Source organism: Dipodomys merriami, unplaced genomic scaffold (genome assembly GCF_024711535.1).
Source record: "Dipodomys merriami isolate MVZ:Mamm:240054 unplaced genomic scaffold, mDipMer1.0.p SCAF_3, whole genome shotgun sequence".
NCBI classification, from domain to species: domain Eukaryota; kingdom Metazoa; phylum Chordata; class Mammalia; order Rodentia; family Heteromyidae; genus Dipodomys; species Dipodomys merriami.
In genome coordinates this window covers 99,722,716-99,741,065 of record NW_027204492.1, presented here as the reverse complement: position 1 = coordinate 99,741,065, position 18,350 = coordinate 99,722,716, and the positions used below count along the sequence as shown (strand labels likewise).

The 18,350-nt window shown below is 34.1% G+C and overlaps 1 protein-coding gene across 9 annotated transcripts in view; it reads right to left on the bottom strand.

Moving 5' to 3' along the window:
- Window positions 1-18,350, bottom strand: part of Dmd (dystrophin) — a 2,040,854-nt gene that overhangs the window by 1,052,386 nt on the left and 970,118 nt on the right. For all 9 annotated transcript variants that reach the window (XM_070040660.1, XM_070040663.1, XM_070040664.1 and 6 more), the window contains one exon: window positions 4,162-4,309. In XM_070040660.1, coding sequence (XP_069896761.1) covers window positions 4,162-4,309 — 148 coding nt within the window. The remainder of the gene's footprint in view (window positions 1-4,161; window positions 4,310-18,350) is intronic.

Sequence of the window (18,350 nt, the reverse complement as noted above, 5' to 3'; positions counted from 1 at the left end):
TAGAAGAGATCACAATAGCTCAATAGCTATGTACATATGAATACATAAGATAAGGCTAGGCCAAATGAACTCCAAGATATGGAAACAAGAGGTTTTTCTTTGTTGTAATTGTTTGTAATGTACTTTTTCTTTAATTTCTTTTTCCTTTGGTTTATCCCCTGTTGTCACTGTATTTGATTTTGGTATCCTGTGTCTTGTATGTGTATATATTTATCTGAATTGGGGAAGAGAAGGGGAGAAACAAAATGGTGAAACAAAGGACAAAGGGCAAGCCAATGCAACAAGGATACACACGAGAAAATATGTGGGAAATGAACTTTACAACTTGGAAAGTGGTTAGGGGAGGGGAAGTGGGAGAAAAATGAGGGAGGGGTAACAATGTTTGACAGGAAATGCATTCATTACCTTACATATGTAACTGTAACCCCTCTGTATATTACATTGATTATAAAATCAAATTTAAAAATGATTACTAAGACAGCTGAGATTTCTAGACATCCCATAAGTAGAGGTTTCCTATAATATCTTACTGGATCCTTTTTCAAAATCTTATTTTGAAATTTAACAAAGCCTTGAGTATTTTACATTTGTGCTTATTAATGTACATGTGGATGTATAGATGTGTGTACATGTACATTACTTTTGGCTTACAATCACTGAAGAAGAAACAAATGTATCAATGTTTATAGGATTTATGACCTCCGACAGCTACAAAAGTTTTCTCTTCAAGTCTAGAATTTTTCTTTGATATGCAAATTAAGAAAGCAATAGATTAAATAAGGCCACATTAAAGTGACCAGCACAACTATTTTCATCGCAGCATTGTTTACCATAGCCAAGATATGGAGTCAACCCAAATGTCCCTCAGTGGACAAATGGATCCGGAAATGTGGTATACTACTCATCCATCAAAAAGACTTGGAAAAAAATATATTAAATGAAGTAAGCCAGACCTGCAGAAACATAGGTTGCATGGTTTTGCTAATTTGTGGTAGCTAGAATGTGCCTATAAATCTACAAGCAAACTTGATTGTACAAGAAAAAAGTACACTGGGGCATGAGAAGTTATACAGGTCCCTAGGCATTCTCACAGAGTGAGACCAAAGGAGGATATTCTCTATAGAGGATCACATAGGTGCAACAGCTATATGCATCTGACAATATAAACTCTCTATAGAAGGTGGAAACAAGGGATATTTTTTCTTTATCGTCATTTTTGTTTTCATTTCCTTTTGTCTTGTTTGTGTATCTGTCTTTGAGAGGGTAAGGGGGGCACCGAAAGGGTGGGACAAAGGGTTAACAAATGCAGCAGTGATACTTACCACATACTGTGTTGAAAATGAAATACAAAAATTGTGGGTAGGAACCGGATGGGAAAACTTCAAAAAATGTTCTCTTTATCTGACTTATGTAACCATAACCCCTATGTACATTACCTTCACAATAGTAATAAATAAAATTTTAAAAAGAATGCAATTGACTAAAAATAGATTTTTAAAACTTTTCTAAAGGAGAAAATTTTGGCAAATGTTTATAAGTTTCAACTAAACTTCCCAGTGAAGAAATGAGAACTTTTCAATATTCCTCAGACATACGAAATTATTATAAAATTACATGATTATATCTTTAAAATATATTACCAAATAAAATGCCATCAAAATTGTTCTGTCTGGTAGAATACCAGAATACTAAACAGAAACAAAGAACACAGAGAGATAACTTTGGATATATACAGATAGCTCTGTTCCAGTCTACAGCTGCTTTTTAAATGAGGCTATGTTAGTGAGAAAACTATCCAAGATTAGGGAACAAACCATGTAAAAAGACTAAAGCAAATCATCACCAGAGCTCAGTTTGGTAGTGAGTAGTGCCTTTAGCCATGAGCCATGGTGTAAAATGTTATCATTCACTGGGCATCAGGGTGAGAAGAGCTTTGGCTGAGCAGTAGGAAAAATTAACCCTAGACAGAACTAACAAAGTATGTGCTAAAGATCTACACAATATCAAGCTGCTACCATGTAGATTAGCTGTATCCAAGAAGAAAGGTTAAGAAAATGTATTGCATACAAAAATATCAAGTAGTCAAGAAGTTAAAAGTCCCAATGTCTGACACACAATAAGAAGTTACTAATATCTAAAGAAACATCACAATAGTACCCAGTGAGGAGAAAAATTGATCAACTAAAAATGACTTAGAACTCACAAAGACAACATAAGATTTATTATATCTGTATTCCATATCTCCAAGAAGATAAAGAAAGTATTGACTAAATACATGGAAGATATAAAATATAAAATTACATTTTAAGAGATAAAAGCAACAACCATGAATGGTGTGAAAAGTCTACACTAGAAGGCATTAATCACAGGTAGGCATAGCAAATGTTAGATTATAGAGGTATAAAAAGAATTGTAGAGGAAACTAAGACTGTCAAGGAAACAAACATAATATCAGCGAGTAGTATGGCTATTTTGTTCAGTCTAAATATGTATATTTGGGCTCTCTTTTAGGATAGTGGCTGAAAGACTGCAGAATTATCATAGAAATGATATACTCATAGGTACTATAAAATTAACAGAATGTAAGCACAAAAGTGAGAAAGAAAATTTTATCCTGACACACACACGAAATGTTGACTCACAAAAACACTCCATTATAAAACTTCCATATGCTCATCTCCATCCTAGATCCACCTTCTCAAAAAACTCAATCTGTATCAAGTATCAGAAACCACACTAGGGTGTTGCTCAATGATAGAGCCTGAGCCTAGCATGTACAAGGCTGTGGGTTTTATCCTTCTTATTCCCCTCACCCAAATAAACAACTACCTTTGGGAAGCAGAACGATAGTAAATATATTCCCCTACATTTTTTTTACTTTTCACAATAAGTTTATATTAAATTTATAAACTGTGAACTATATTTATCTTATGTCAGATGACTTTGGAAATTCAAGAGGTTTATATTTCTACAAAGGAACATCCATATCACACTAATGTATTTATGCCCTTCAGGAAGAGAACTTGTCATGCTACATTAGGTCAAAATTCAGTTTAGCCCTATTAAAAATGTATCATCTCTATGATAACAGAATTTTCTTTCTTCAAAGGCTGATGTTGGGTATATAAAAGTTTGATTGATGTGATTATAATTGTACAGTATTTTTAAAGTGTTCACATTGTATGTTTAAATACTATGTCATATATGTGTGTTTAAATGCTCATTACTTAATATCAAATAGCACATTGACTATTCAAAACTTTTGAGACTGAACAATTATAAAGTTGGATTATCATACTGCTATTATGAACCTAACATTTTTAAATGCTTAAATTATTTAATATCATTTCTTTGCCTTCCTCTTCTTAATCAGTATTTTCTGGCATTAAAAACTGGACCTAATTCAAATCCACTAGATCAAAAATTGTAACAGGAAAAACTTGAGCTAATAATGCTACAGAACTACTTTAGCCTCAATACAAGAAACACAGTATTTCTCATACTTAAACTACAAATTTTATTAAATAAAATGATCTCCTACAGTGCAATTTATTTCACTTCATATTTAAAAGAGAAATTACCATTAAATGCTACACTGGTTATAATCCATACAATGCACTTCCATTAACATAAACCATAAAAAGTCAATAAGTAGCAACAATTAACTATGCATTGCTTTGGCCTTGAGACTATCTCAGAAGGCATTTTGTCAATAGAATATATAAAAATACTGCTACATCACCACAAGTTGTCTTTAGGGAAACAGAACTGTAATTTTATGGCAACCACATTATTGGCAAGTATAGAACAAATTCTCCTTCTGTATAGGTTCCAAAACCAGGTAAAAACATACCCATTACCATATAAAGCCACATTATACCCAGCGGTAAAATGCTTCCCTGTATCACAGATGCAATTATACTTCATAGTTCATCAGATAAGCCAAGTCCTATCTAGGCTGAATGTCTTCCTTTCATAAAAAGCACATAGTAAAGTCCCCCAACACGATAATTAAGATGATTCTCTAATATGTAAAATGACAACAAAAAATTAGTAACATAAATCCAATCCTCTTTCACAATCTGAAGGTAAATAAGTAAAGCATTTGCAATATTAAGGTGAGGATAAAGACAATTTGGGGAAAAAATATCAAAATCTTACCTTAAGATACCATTTGTATTTAGCATGTTCCCAATTTTCAGAGAGTTGTGTCTTCTTAAAAAACTGTTCAGCTTCTGTTAACCATTGGTTAAATATCTTCATATCATAATGAAAACGCCGCCATTTTTCCACAGATCTGTCAAATCTCCTAGAAGGTGAAAATAAAGATCAAGGAAAATAAGTTGATTATAAAAAATGATTTTGTGGAAACAGCACATTTTTATATATCAGCGAAGCTATCATTTTGGTAGTTCTCATATTTGTAGATCACAGTTTAAGTTAATATAGATAATAATTAAGATGAAATAAGATGCTACAAAATTAAAGACTAATTTTTCCCTTAAAATTGACTATATTTCTTGATTGAAATAAATATAAAACCACTTTGAAATGTTTGCAATTTTTATGTAATTATATTTAATTCTTAAATGTGTTAACAGCTAACACATTATTTGACAGCTATATATTCAATTTCAAAATGTTTTGGCTTAAAAATCTAAATCTCTCTAAGTTTATCAGTTTCAATATCACTCATGAATCAAAACTGTTTATTCATTAAGATCATCAAGTATCCAAAATGACAGATGTCATTAGACTCAGATGTAAGAAATTAACCCACTAGATATTTCACTAGTGTACACCATAAGATGGGTGCTAACTTCCTTTTTTCTTTTTACTTTGTTGTATCTATTAAATCATTCAAACTAGAATGCTGAAGGAGCTTAGTACAAACAATTGATTTAATATCACATATGAATGCATTATGAAGAAGCAGATATTTATTTGCTTATATTCTAGTCACACAAGAAATTGAGACAGACTAATAAGCAACCAGGGTTCCACATCTGAAGATGGTTGGATATAAAGAATAACCTGAGTATTACAATACAGCTACAGCAACAACAAAATACTAGAGCTCCACTACAGAACTATAAAATTAGTATCTTTGCTAGATTCTGACATCTGTTATTTTAAAAGCACACAGGTAATTCTAATGGACACTCAAAGTGAAAATCATGAATATAAAGTAAGATGGGATATATAATGTTTACTCTCCTGTGGCTTGCCCTAGAAAGAATCTGCTAGTAATAGGCTATCCTGAAAGTTCCTAGCTGTGAGGTTGCCTCACAGTAAGTTTTTTGTTTCAGTCTTTAAGATTTAGTGGGTTATACATTTGAAAACTATACTATCATATTAGACCTTTACCTTCATTGGGGAATTTCACATATCAGAGCTAAAACACAACTGTATTTATTTACCTACTTCTTTCACAGGAAAAGAACAAAATGTACAATTGTTGAACAGTTACTATGAGCCAGATATTAGACTCTTCGATTTTATACTACTATGTCACTAACATAACCGTTATGATTTATATTCTAATGGAGAAAACCAAAAAAGTGAATAATTTGCCAAAAGTTCAAAAAGATTAAAAAGCAAGAAGGAGATTCAAAACCAGATCTTTGATTTCAATGACATCTTTTTACTACCTTACATGTTCTTTTAATGGAATGATATTTTCCAGGATTTATCACCATTCTACGAAAGAATACTATACTTTCAGTTTTCCCATTTTTTCCATCTTTATTAAATACCTAAGATTTAATCATATGTCTTATATCTATTACATTCTGACAGACATTGTAATTAATAAATCACTGTATGTTTAACTTTAAAGTATATACAAGACGGTATTTGCCTCATGTAAAGGGCAGTACATGGAAGCAAAGTCACTAACTATAGCTGGTTTAAAAATCTTCCTTTGAGAATTAATAATATTTTATACTTAATCAGTAAGGGCTATCCTACAGTGACACAATGATCTTGAGAATATTTTTGCCTGTTCACAAATAATTTAGTAGGCATATATTTCAGTGGCATATTATAGATAATAAATGACCCAAGAATACACTTTAGTACTTTATTTCCTTTAAAAGAGAATTTCACATTGCAGGTTTCACAGTCAAACTATGTGATTGGGGTCAAGAGAATCACAAAAGGTATGAGGAAAATTAACATTGTTCCTTCTTGGTGACATTACAGAGTCAATTTTGATTTTCATTATATTTTTTCTGTTTTGCCTAGTTTTGTACTTTTTATGTCACATGAGTTAAAAATAAATTTTTACTGCCATTGTCATATTCTAATTCTTGATATGTCTGGAGCACAATTTTGCACAATTTACTAATCTACCTTTGTAGAATGTGTAAGTAAACTTTCTTGGTTTGCTTTTATTCCTACCCAGTTAGCTGAATTATCTTTCCATCAACACTTGCAGCTACTAGGAGAAGAAAATTTCTCCAACAGATGTTCTATGGATACCCAGGGTGCTATATAATCTAAACATTTCCAATCATGCACTTAGTTTGCTGCCTCTCAGCATCCTGGCAATTTTAGTACTATTAGCCACTAGATCCCATCAAGAGTCCTTCAACTCTGACCCCTAAGCCTCTTTGCAGGTTGTCTTTATTCTGTATTTATCAAAGGGAAGAAAACTTTTAGAATGTTTATAGAGTTGATTATTGCCCTCCTAGTTCTGGAATAAAGAAATGGAAATAATGAGGAAGCAGATTGAAAGCCTGAGTTCTCCACTTACAACCTTGTATCCAGACTCAAAAAGGTGACGGAAAATGATCTCTCCACACAAACAGGACTGGTGATAGCTCTTCTAAATTCCTGCTAGTGCATTAGGACTTTGAAATTTGTACATTGGGTACCAAAGTTTTTTTCTTTTGCATCTTTTTCTCCTAATTGCAACTTTACAAAATTTTACACCCTCAGAGACTGCTTCTATGCTGTGACTGAATAAATAGATAGGGATTCAATATAATATGCAACTACTAAAACTTCAAAAACTGTAAAATTGATATAGTTTTTATTATTAAAACTACTGTTAAAATGAGTAACTATTCAAACAAAATATTAAAAAATAAAAGCATGTGCTTTACACATGATGACACTTAATGTGAGTAATAATACTTTAAACTCCATTTCAAGTGTCAAATAAAAATTTAAATATACTTTTGCATTTAATATGTGTTGTTAATAGCAGAGTATAAACATATTCTTGAATTTACTATGTAAAATTACATTTGTTATCATGACTACTTATAAACTTAAATTCTTTCCTCCCAAGTAACATCCTACATAAATATATATATGTATATATATGTGTGTATAGATAGTTTTACTTGTTTTACAATGTTACATTTATAAATTTAATCATTAATCTGCCACTGTGCTTTTAAATTCCTCTTACTCCATTAATCAAACTGTCTATGAGCAAAGAGAACAGCAGAGACAATTAGAAACATAAAGAGATATTAAAAATAGCACTCATGGGAATAAATATATTTTATCTTCTCTATTATTTTCAGAGAAAATGTTGCATTTTCCCTTAGCAATAAGAGGAAATGTAGAGCAAACTAAAGGACAAAAAATGTCAGTGTAAACATATGGATAATAAATCAAGTGATTTTTAAAATTTTGCAAATATTAAAATTCTCATTCACTATGCAAGCTGTATTTAAAATTACACTGCTGTTTCATTTATGTTCAGCATAACTTATATCCTGCTGTTCTAAATCAAGTTAGTCTGATTATTCTCCAGCATAAATTACATTTAGGGAGTAATTTAGGTACTTTGGGACATACATTAACACTTTCAGGCCATTAAGGTGGTGCTCAATTCCAAGAAATAAATTTAAATAAATAACACCCTAGTAGCCTTCTGACATATCCATTGTGGCTTTATACTTAGGTCTGCAAATTCAGCACTGGGCTGCTGATTATTTCATCCAACATATTTCATTTTCCATTAGATCAGTAGGAGGGATCTTGGTTAAAGTCTCATGGTCCGAAGTGTAAGTGCAACTAAAAGCTATGTAGCTCACGTCATGGTACTTTGCTTCTTCATCTCTGTTATGGTTTGGACGTGATTCAGCTTCCCACTAGGGAACTTAGTCTTTAATTAGGTCCCCCTTAGAGTTAAGCTGACACTGGTGTTGTGCCCTTAAATATCCAGATCTGTGAATTTCATGTGGCACTTGAAATGGGGTTTAAAGTTTTAGTACTCACATTAAATGTCATCATGTGTATAGCACATGCTTTTATTTTTTAATATTTTGTTTGAATATTTACTCATTTTAACAGTGGTTTCAATAATAAAAATTATATCAACTTTACAGTTTTAAAGTTTTAGCAGTTGCATATGATATTGTATACTTTATCCAGTCACAGCCTAGAAGCCTCTTTTCTTTATGAAGTTGGCTTAAGTATTTCTTTAAAATGACAAAAATCTGACTAATATATTTCCCTAATTCTGTATTCTAGGCAACACAACTGTTTACCAAAAGCTAAGTATATCAGTAGTGGTGAAGATTTCTCTAGAGGATTGGACTCACTTGGAATAGCTTTTTTTTTCTCCAGTTTTATCCTTTCATTTTTATCTTTCTTTTCTCCAGTTTTATCCTCCCACATTCATTGTTTGTTACTTTGAAGATGTTGCCTCCAGCTTTCTAGGCTACAGTAAAAAAAAATCCCTAATGCACATATTGATACCCAGTAGGATACATGTACAACTAGACTCAACTCCATCTGTATGACATTCTCAATGTTACCACTGGACACAGGCTTGTACCTGATTCCTTCTTCATACATCTTCACACAGAAACAGCAGTAGTTAGAATACCTTGGTTGGAATTCTGGTTCTTCTTACTAACTGTGTGGTAGTGAACAAGCAACCAATCTCTTTGAACAAGAAAGTAGCTATAAAATAGCCCTTTCTTCCTAAGATTAACAGGATCAAGTTAATGGATACATACATACATACATATATATATATATATATATATATATGAATATGTATATATATATATTCCTTAAAACAGGATCTGGCAGAGATTCTAACCACTTGGTATCATCAGAATTCTAAATTTCAACCATTCCAGTTGATAGACGGTGTTATTTCATTTTAGTTTGGATTTGTATGCTGCTCATGTTTATTGGCCATGTGGACCTCTTATTTTGTGAAGATGTCAAAAGAATGGAAAGGATTACTGTGAAGTCTAAACACACTAATTCTTTCAAATAAGGAAATAATTTTATAAACATCATCCAAGTCAAAATACTGCAGCAAAATCCTTGTTTGTCCCCTTCTAACTTTTCAAGACTTACCACAAGTTTCTATTTAGTTTTCTTTTTTCCTTAAAGATTTATAGAAATACTTCAAAATTATGGATTTATATACTTGACTCATTGTATATAAATTTCAAATATCTTCTCTTATACAATAGCTCTCATTTGTAAGCTTTGAATTGTGTTTTTGATGTATAAAATAATTAATATACAATGTAGTTCAGTATATTATTTTTATTTGGGATTTTTACTATCTAACATTTGTTTATTTAATCTTTACACAAGATTTATTAACATATTGTTTATTTTTTGCAAAGCTTTATTTATTTTTTCTCATTAAGGTCAATAGAATGGTTTGAAATATCATATATATGTATTTTTTAAGCGTAGGATTCAATTTTAATGTTTTTAGGTAAGGCTTGCATAAAGTACAAAATGGAGTAGACACTAAAAATTACAATGTGTGCAGTGAAATGTATCTATCCCACTTTTGATCCTCCCACTCCACTAGTTCTTCCGTGACTGTTAAAAATTTTATAATTTGAAATATTTGTAGAGCAAGGCAAAGAACTACACAAACACAGTGGTATAAAGTAATAGCATTTTCATTCAGTTTTACTATTTTCAATAGAGCCAATGCTGGCATTTTTTACAGCTCTGGATTGACATTTTATTTTGTAACACCTTGTTCATTTTATTGATCCCTAATCCTACTAGGTTGTGAGCTTGGCTCTCAGGTTTTAAACAAGTTTGGAGTGGTACTTCGATTTTAGTTTCTCACAGTGGTTATAATACTTGAGTTTAAAATGTATGCTTGTATTCTCCTTTTTAACCGTTGAAATATACACAAGTTGTTTCCCTTGTCTCTCATAATAACTTTTCATTTATTGCCATGTGAGCTAGTAGAAAAGTTCGACTTTATTTGAGCTATATTATAAACATCAGCACTTAATGCAACCTTTTTCTAATCAATTTCCATGTTTAAAGGAGTCAGAAGTAATTATCCTCAGAAGGAATGCTAGGCATTATGGGCGAATCTCTTGGATTTTTTGTCTTGACAATTCCTCTACAGAATTTCATTCACTCTCAAAGTTTCAGCTGACATCCACAGCGGTGCTTGGCAAACATTATTGAGACAGATCTCAAGAATAACTATTTTAGGCTTCATGAGACATACAGACATTTTCATTACTCAAGTTTTCTGTTGTAGCTCAATGTAACCAAATGGTGTGGCTGCATTTTAAAACAACAACAACAACAACTTGATTTTTTAAAGTATATGGTAAGTCAGATTGGGGACATGGAGAGTAGTTCATCAACCATTGATCTATAGCTTTATGATGACAGAGCTCCTGGTTCTAGTCCGTACATAAATTCTATATCCAGCTTTTTATGTTGCATCTTCTCTTGTGCATTCTCTATTAAACTAAAAAATATATGTCATCACTCTCATTTTCTTTCCTAAGTTTTTTTTAATTTAGTCAAAGGTTTCTATGCCAGAAATCTTTAGGTCATCTTTTATTCCTTCATCTCTTTCTCACCATGTTTAGCTTGATTTTACCTTCAGTTCTAAACTAGAATTGATTTTCATATTTGCTCTCCTCCTTTTAGCCTCACTAACATGACCTTTTGTGAAAGTTAATATTGTTTGCTCCCACACATGGAAGATCATCTTTCTCTATTGTCAGATTCTTACTGCTCTAATTTCTACACTGTCAGACCTTCTTTGTTCTGCTTTCAATGTAGACATTCACAAAGTCTTCCACATATGCAATACTCAAAACACCAAATATAGCACAACTTCCATAACAATACAAACCCTGCTTTCATTCGGACTTTTTTTTTTTTTTACTATATATCTAGAATGTACTTCTTCTATAATGTCACTTTCTTCTGTGAGATTTATCCTTCTTGGAATTAGAATTAAGTCTATTATTCCTTAAAAAAATTTCCCCCTCCTTGGAAAAACCTCTATGAACTTACACCTTCATTTTATAATTCATATTTACAATTTCAGTGATGTTTTCCCAAAAGACTGGATACCTACTAGAGAAAGGAATGTATATTATTCACCTTTAAATTCCTACTCCCAAGCACTGCTCTTGGCACATAAAGGTTTGGATGTATAAATATTTGAATGAGTTATTTACATAGATTCTTTGTATCTCCTGCTTATGAAACAAAGATTTGGGTGCCTCAATTTACTTCTCAGTTATTTATATCAGAAAAAGCACAAACAAGATTGTCTGCTTTAACCTCACATTTTGCGAAAGACAAAGTTATACTCTGAGCTACAATATCATTTTAGGATTCTGTTCTTGGACATTACTATGGGATTGAACTCACAGTACTGTGCTTTCAGGATTAACACAACACTACCGAGCCATACATCTAGCTCTGCTTTTTACTTAATTTGGGGGTAGGAAGTCACTTCCAACGTGGGTGAATTCTTCCCTAGTTGGAGTGTTGTGGATTTTTCTATGCTGGCTTACATGGCATCATAGCTTGGGATGATAGGCACACTCTATGCCACTGTGCCCAGCTATGGGATAAGAAAGGGTCATGTAAACTTTTCTTTTTGTGTGGAACTTGACCTGTGATTTTCCCCACCATTCCCAGTCTACCAAGCAGCTAGGACTATAGGCTTGAACTATTGGTTCCAGGCTCTTATTTTAATATGGCTATTAGTAGCATATAAATATATATAAATTTGATGCCAATCTTAATGTTAGTGCACACTTGTAATTAATTGTAATTAACTTTAAAAACCATGTTTATTTGAAATTGTTTTCAAACTAAAGGAAAATAATTTCAGAAAATTTTTACTTTTCTTAATGAAAACACAAAATGATTTTTAAAGATAGATAAATTTGAAGTTCAATGATATCTTAAATAATAATACAGTTTGCACCAATATGCCAAAATCTAATGTATAGAAGCTAATATGAGGATGTATGTTTACTTAAGAACTAGTTACCATGTTTTTGTTTTTGTTTTGTCAGTTGTGGGGCTTGAACTCTGGGCTTGGGTGCTGTTCCTACGCTCTTCAGCTCAAGGCAAGCACTCTACCACTTGAGCCACAGCTCCACTTCTGGTTTTCTAGTGGTTTACTGGAGATAAGAGTCTCGCGGACTTTACTGCCTGGGCTGGCTTTGAACTGTGATCCTCAGATCTAAGCCTCCTGAGTAGCTAGGATTACAGGCATGAGCCACTAACACCTGGCTCATGTTTTTAAGTTTTTCAATTGGTGTTTCAGAGTAAAATAATATTGATAAAACTAACCATACAACAAAGAATTCATCAGTGTTACCGTACAAATACTAATGAAGCTGGACTCTAGTAGCTTATGCTTGTAACTCTAGCTACTCAGGAGATGGAGAATTGAGGATAACAGTTCAAAGCCAGCCCAACACAAAAGTCCCCATGAGAGTCTTCTCTCCAATTAAACAGTAAAAACCCGGAAGTGGAACTGTAGCTCAAAGTGGTAGAGCACTAGCATTGAGCAAAAGAGTTCAAGGACAACCTTCAGGCACTGAGTTCAAACCAACAATAGAAGAAGAAGTAGAAGGAAGAAGAAAGAAGAAAGAAGAAAGAAAAAGGAAGAAAGAAGAAGGAAGAAGGAGGAAGGAGGAAGGATGATGGAGGAACGAAGAAGGAGGAAGAAGGAAGGAAGGAAGGAGTAGTAGTAGTAGTAGTAGGAGGAGGAGGAGGAGGAGGAGGAGGAGGAGGAGGAGGAGGAAGAGGAGGAGGAGGAGGAGAAGCAGCAGCAGCAGCAGCAGCAGCAGCAGCAGCAGCAGCAGCAGCAGCAGCAGCAGCTGGACATGTCAGTTCATGATTGGAATCATAGCAATTTTTGAGGCAGACACTTGGATTAAATAATTGTTCCAGGGTGGCCTCAGTGAAAACTTAGGGAGATTCTCAGCTCAATTGAGATGGGTGTAGTAGTATGTGTTTGCCATTTCACCTAAGAGAGTTAAAATAGGAAAATATCAATCCAGGTCGAACTGGGCAAAAACACAACATGCTACCAGAAAAATTACTAAAGCAAAAAGGTTGAAGTACAGCTAAAGTTGTTTAGTTGTCTACAAAGACAAGGCCCTGAGATCCAAAATTAATAGAGTAATAAATAATAAATACATAAAAATATAGCGATAGTTACCCAAATGTTTGTGACATTCAGAGGGACTCCAAACACTTTAGGTTATTACAAAATATTGAAAAAAATCTTAAAATTCTTTATTGCTTTGTGATATTAAAATTTTGCTATTCTCTCAATGAGCAAATATTTCCAGATGGGCTCTACAATGTGTATTTAAGGGTGTCATTTTCCTGGAAGTATGTAGATCTATGGTGGAAGCTCAAATAGAATTTATGTGTATATATACTCTCTATTTCTCTCTTTCATATAGGAATTTATGTGTAAAGATTCCTTTTTAAAATTTTTGTTGTAAAGTTGATGTACAGATTGTTTACAGTGACCTAGTCAGGTAATGAGTATATTTCTTTTTTTAATTCTTATCAGAAACTTGACCTAAGTATATATTAAGGCTTAGGGAAACTTCATTAACTATACTATTGTGATTTAGAGAGACATTATAAATATCTCTTGGATAAATCAGTACTTACTTAAATAGGTAGAAATCTATGAGTTCACCTCCTGTTGACACCTGATTATTTAAATTGGCTTATAACAAGAAAAAAAGTATCTCTGATAAGACTGTTGTCTTGTACTCTACTAATCTCCTTTGCTCTTTCTTTGAATAAGCATCTTCACCACAGTCTAAAACCTTAGCAGACCAATGTCAGCACAAAGGGTGAGATATCTGCTAATTTCATCATGTTGGGAAAATATTTAGTGTGTGCTATTCCTGCACTGCTTCCAGAAAAAAAAAACAACAATGTGAGTTTATGCTAATATTAACCTAAAATGATGCAATTTCAATGCCTTGATTTGGTACAATTAACACCCTTTAAAAATATCCAAATAGCAAAAATAGTTTACTATTCGTGTTTCAGTGTTCCATTAATATTAGGATCTTCTGAAGAACTCAATTGTAGAAATGGATTCAGCAGTCTCAATTAGTTTAAACTTGTAAAGAAAGTTCAAGCTAACATACTTTCTAAGAATTTCATATATATGTGTGTCTCCTTTATAGGGAACATTAAATTTAAATGTGAGCTTTTAATTCCATCTCAATTTACATATCATATAGTATATGGTTCAAATAAGGATGTGCTATAAGAGATCCTAGCTTCTAAATCTTATCTTTATCTTATTAGCTAGAATAAGTATTTCAAGGAACAATGTATTTCACTTAATTTGAACAAAAATTTTGCGTAATAAATTTATGACTGTAATATTAGCTACTTAGGAGATAAAGAGCAAGAAAATCACAAGGCATTCCTAACCCATGCAGATGTGATGGTAAGTTCCTATTATCCCAGGTAACATGAAGGATAGGAGAATCACAGTCCAAGATGGCCTGGAGTGAAGCCTTATCTTAAAATTAACCAGAGCTAAAATGGCTAGAAGCATTGCTCCAGTGGGCAGAGAATCTGACTAGCAATTGCAAAGCTCTGATTTCAAATCCCAGTATAGCATATGTATATGTTTGTATATGTGTGTGTGTGAGAGAGAGAGAGACAGAGAGAGAGATGGGAGAGAGGAGAGAGGGGAGAGGAGAGAGGGAAGAGGGAGACAGAGAGAGACAGAGAGAGACAGAGAAAGAGAGAGAGGGAGGGAGGGAGGGAGAGGAAGAGGGAGAAGAAGAGGGAGAGGGAGAGGGAGAGGGAGAGGGAGAGACAGAGTTGGAGACAGAATGATAGTATAGAAACTTTCACCTAGAAACAGGAGCAAAACATCCTCAGCCACAGTAATGCTGTTTATTCTACTAAGCCCTTCAGTGTTAGTATATCATGTAGTACTTAGAGTAGGTTTTCATTTTGTAGTTGAGAAAACTAAGACTTTGGGAAACTAATCAGGACTGTAAGTCAATAATCTGGTTGCATTTGGAGAGTTTGTTTTCATTTTCTAGTGTCCTACAAGGGTGAATATATGATCGCATGGAAGACAAAAAAAAGAGCATCGTTTTTCTACACTACACTTTTTTGTTAAGCATCGACTGTGTTGCTATTAGTCAGTTCTACTCTTATATTCCCAAACATTTTCAATTTTATATTTCAGGTTTGAGAGGGAAGATGGCAGAAAGAGACCAAGGAACAACCTAAACTCCCTCCACGGAAGCAGAGTTTTAGCATCCCATCAGGCACTCCGTATCTGTAGAGTCACACCAAGTTAAGCATATACAGAGATATACACCAAAAAAGATTATAAACTACTTGCATAAGAACACAGAAACCAGTGAAGAATCGCCAAGTGAGGTGGTACCATGTGGCAGCTGAGCCCAGGGATTTGCCTGTATCTTTAGCTGAGAATTTAAAGAGCCCGCACAGGAAAAAGTAGCAATGGGAACCCACAGCCCAGCTTGCCAGACAAACACAGAGACAGTTCTCATGGGAAATAGTCCAAAACAGCATTGGGAACCATGAATACCCCACAAAAGACATCTCCCTCACCCCAACCCCTTCCTACACACCAGAAGACTGCCATTTTTGAAAATGGCAAAGAAAGTACTAGAGCACCTGGCCAGAAATGCCTGCTGGAGAAGTGGCACCATTTTGAAAAGGGCAAAGGAATCTGATATCCTTGCATATCCCTCATATGTGTGAGAAAAACAAAACAAAACAAACACAAAAACAAAAAATACCAGGCCAGTGAGAGGCAGCCCTGCTCCACAGCAGTCAGAAAGAAAAAAGTTAAAATTCCAGACAAATTCCAGCAAGGCTCCTGAGCATGGCTAGCTGATCACCTTGGAATCACAAAACCAAAACTCTCTCAAAACTCGGACAAAGGGGGAACCAATGCAACAGCGATGCTCACAAGACAATATGTTGAAGATGATCTGTACAATTGGTGGTGGGATTAGGGTAGGGAAAATGAGAGGAAAATGAAGGGGGGTAACAAGTTTGACAAGAAATGTACTCACTACCCTACTTATGTAACCCCTCTGTACATCACCTTGACTTTATTTTTTGTCGGTTGTGGGGCCTGAATTCTGGGCCTGGGCACTGTCCCTCAGCTCTTCAGCTCAAGATAGCACTCTACCACTTGAGCCACAGTGCCACTTCTGGCTTTTTCTGCTTATGTGGTGCTGAGGAATGGAACCCAGGGCCTCATGTATGCAAGGCAAGCGCTCTACCACTGAGCCACCTTCCTAGCCCTTGACATTTTTTTTTAACAGCAGGTCTTAAAAGCCGATTGTGTTTCCAGGTTGGGCTGAGAGTAGGAACTCAGGTGATAGCCACTCCTCCATACCTGGAAATGCTACAGATTTCAGAGACACTACAGCTCTGCACACATCCAAGCGCTCTACAATGTGTAGGCTGTAGTTAAGAGCCACCTCCTACCAGTGAGCTAAAAAGCTCGACCCCCCCCCCCTCAGTGCTGCCTAACCTAGGCTGAGAAACGACCTGCAGAGACTCAAATCTTGTAAGGCAGAATGTTTTTCTGGCCACTCAAACAAACTGATTAGAGAATTCATCTTTTTCTCTTTGATTTATAAGTTACAGGCAGGCCTTTAAAACCTAGCTATTTCCCACTTGTACTGAGAGTGGAAATCTACGTAATAGCCACATCGCCCCACATCAATAAGGCTTCAGAATCCAATAATGCTTCACCCCTTGCATGTAAATAGTCGAGATCTCAATTTATAAACATTAGAGTAGAGGCGCCTCCTACCGGTGAAATGAGGAAATTCACCCCCTGGTGCAGCCCAAATGTTGGCTACAAGGACAGGTGCAAATCTAGCAACTGAGTATGTCCTATATGTTCTGACTAGTCAGAGTCTGGCCTTCCCCAGTTCTCTGTTTGTTGTTTGAATAAATGTTTGCTCTTCTCGTTGCGAAAAATAATTTAAAAAAATAAAATAGAGATTCCACTAAGATGCTGCATATCAGACATTGGGAGACACACGGTCCCCCAAAGGGAGAACTCTTTTGTTTGTTTGTTTGTTTGTTGTCGTTGTGTTTCTGGTTTTGGGTTTTTGTTGTTTTGTATAGTTTTAGATATAGAGTATATGGTGATTGCTAAGCCTGTTTCTTAGGTGTGTTCACATTTCATTCTGGCTATATTTTGACTCATTTTTTGTTTTTCAGTGATTTTTCCTTCTTTTATTTTCCTTTTTTCTTCTCATTCATATTTTACATCTGCTTATTTTTCTATCTCTTTTACTTTGATTTTAATTTGTTTTCCTTTTATCTGGTCTTTCTATTTAATTTATTTTCTTTTTTCCTTTGTTCTCATGTTGTTTTATGTTTGTTTAATTATATTTGTTTCCATTTTGATTCTATCCAGCTGGCTCATCCTGTTTTCCTTTTTGTTTAGTTTGATTTATCCTGACCCTTGCAACAGATTTTTCTCATTGGCTACAAATGTATATAATATCTTTTTCTGCACTACAATCCTCCCCCCCAAACAAAACTGAAAGCATAGTTAGATAGGAAAATGCCTACTTATGATTTAAATCCCCTGATTTAAAATTTATGCAATTGTTGAGTTCTGTTTTCGATTTTTACTTCACACTGTGTCCTGCTGTGTTTTCAGATCTGAGTGCTTTTGTTTCCAAATGTGCATAACAAACTATAGCAACACACAAGAAAAATGACAAGTCAAGGAACATCAATTCCCACAGAAAATTACCAAACCTTAGAGCAGACAATGGAGGTCCTAGAAGATGGTTATCAAAATGCTTTAAAAATGCTTTAAAAACATTGATGATAAATATGCTTAATGAAAAGACAGCCTTCAGAAGTCAATTTGTGAACATGATGAGAGTAACCAAAAATTATCAGAAGAATTCATGTACTTCACAAACAGAAAGGTAAGTTAATTCCAAGAGAAGGAAAGGGAGACCAATGAAAAAATAGTCACTCTGCTAAAGTATATAAGAGGGGACATGGATAAACAAATCAAGGAAGTAAAGATGTCCATTACA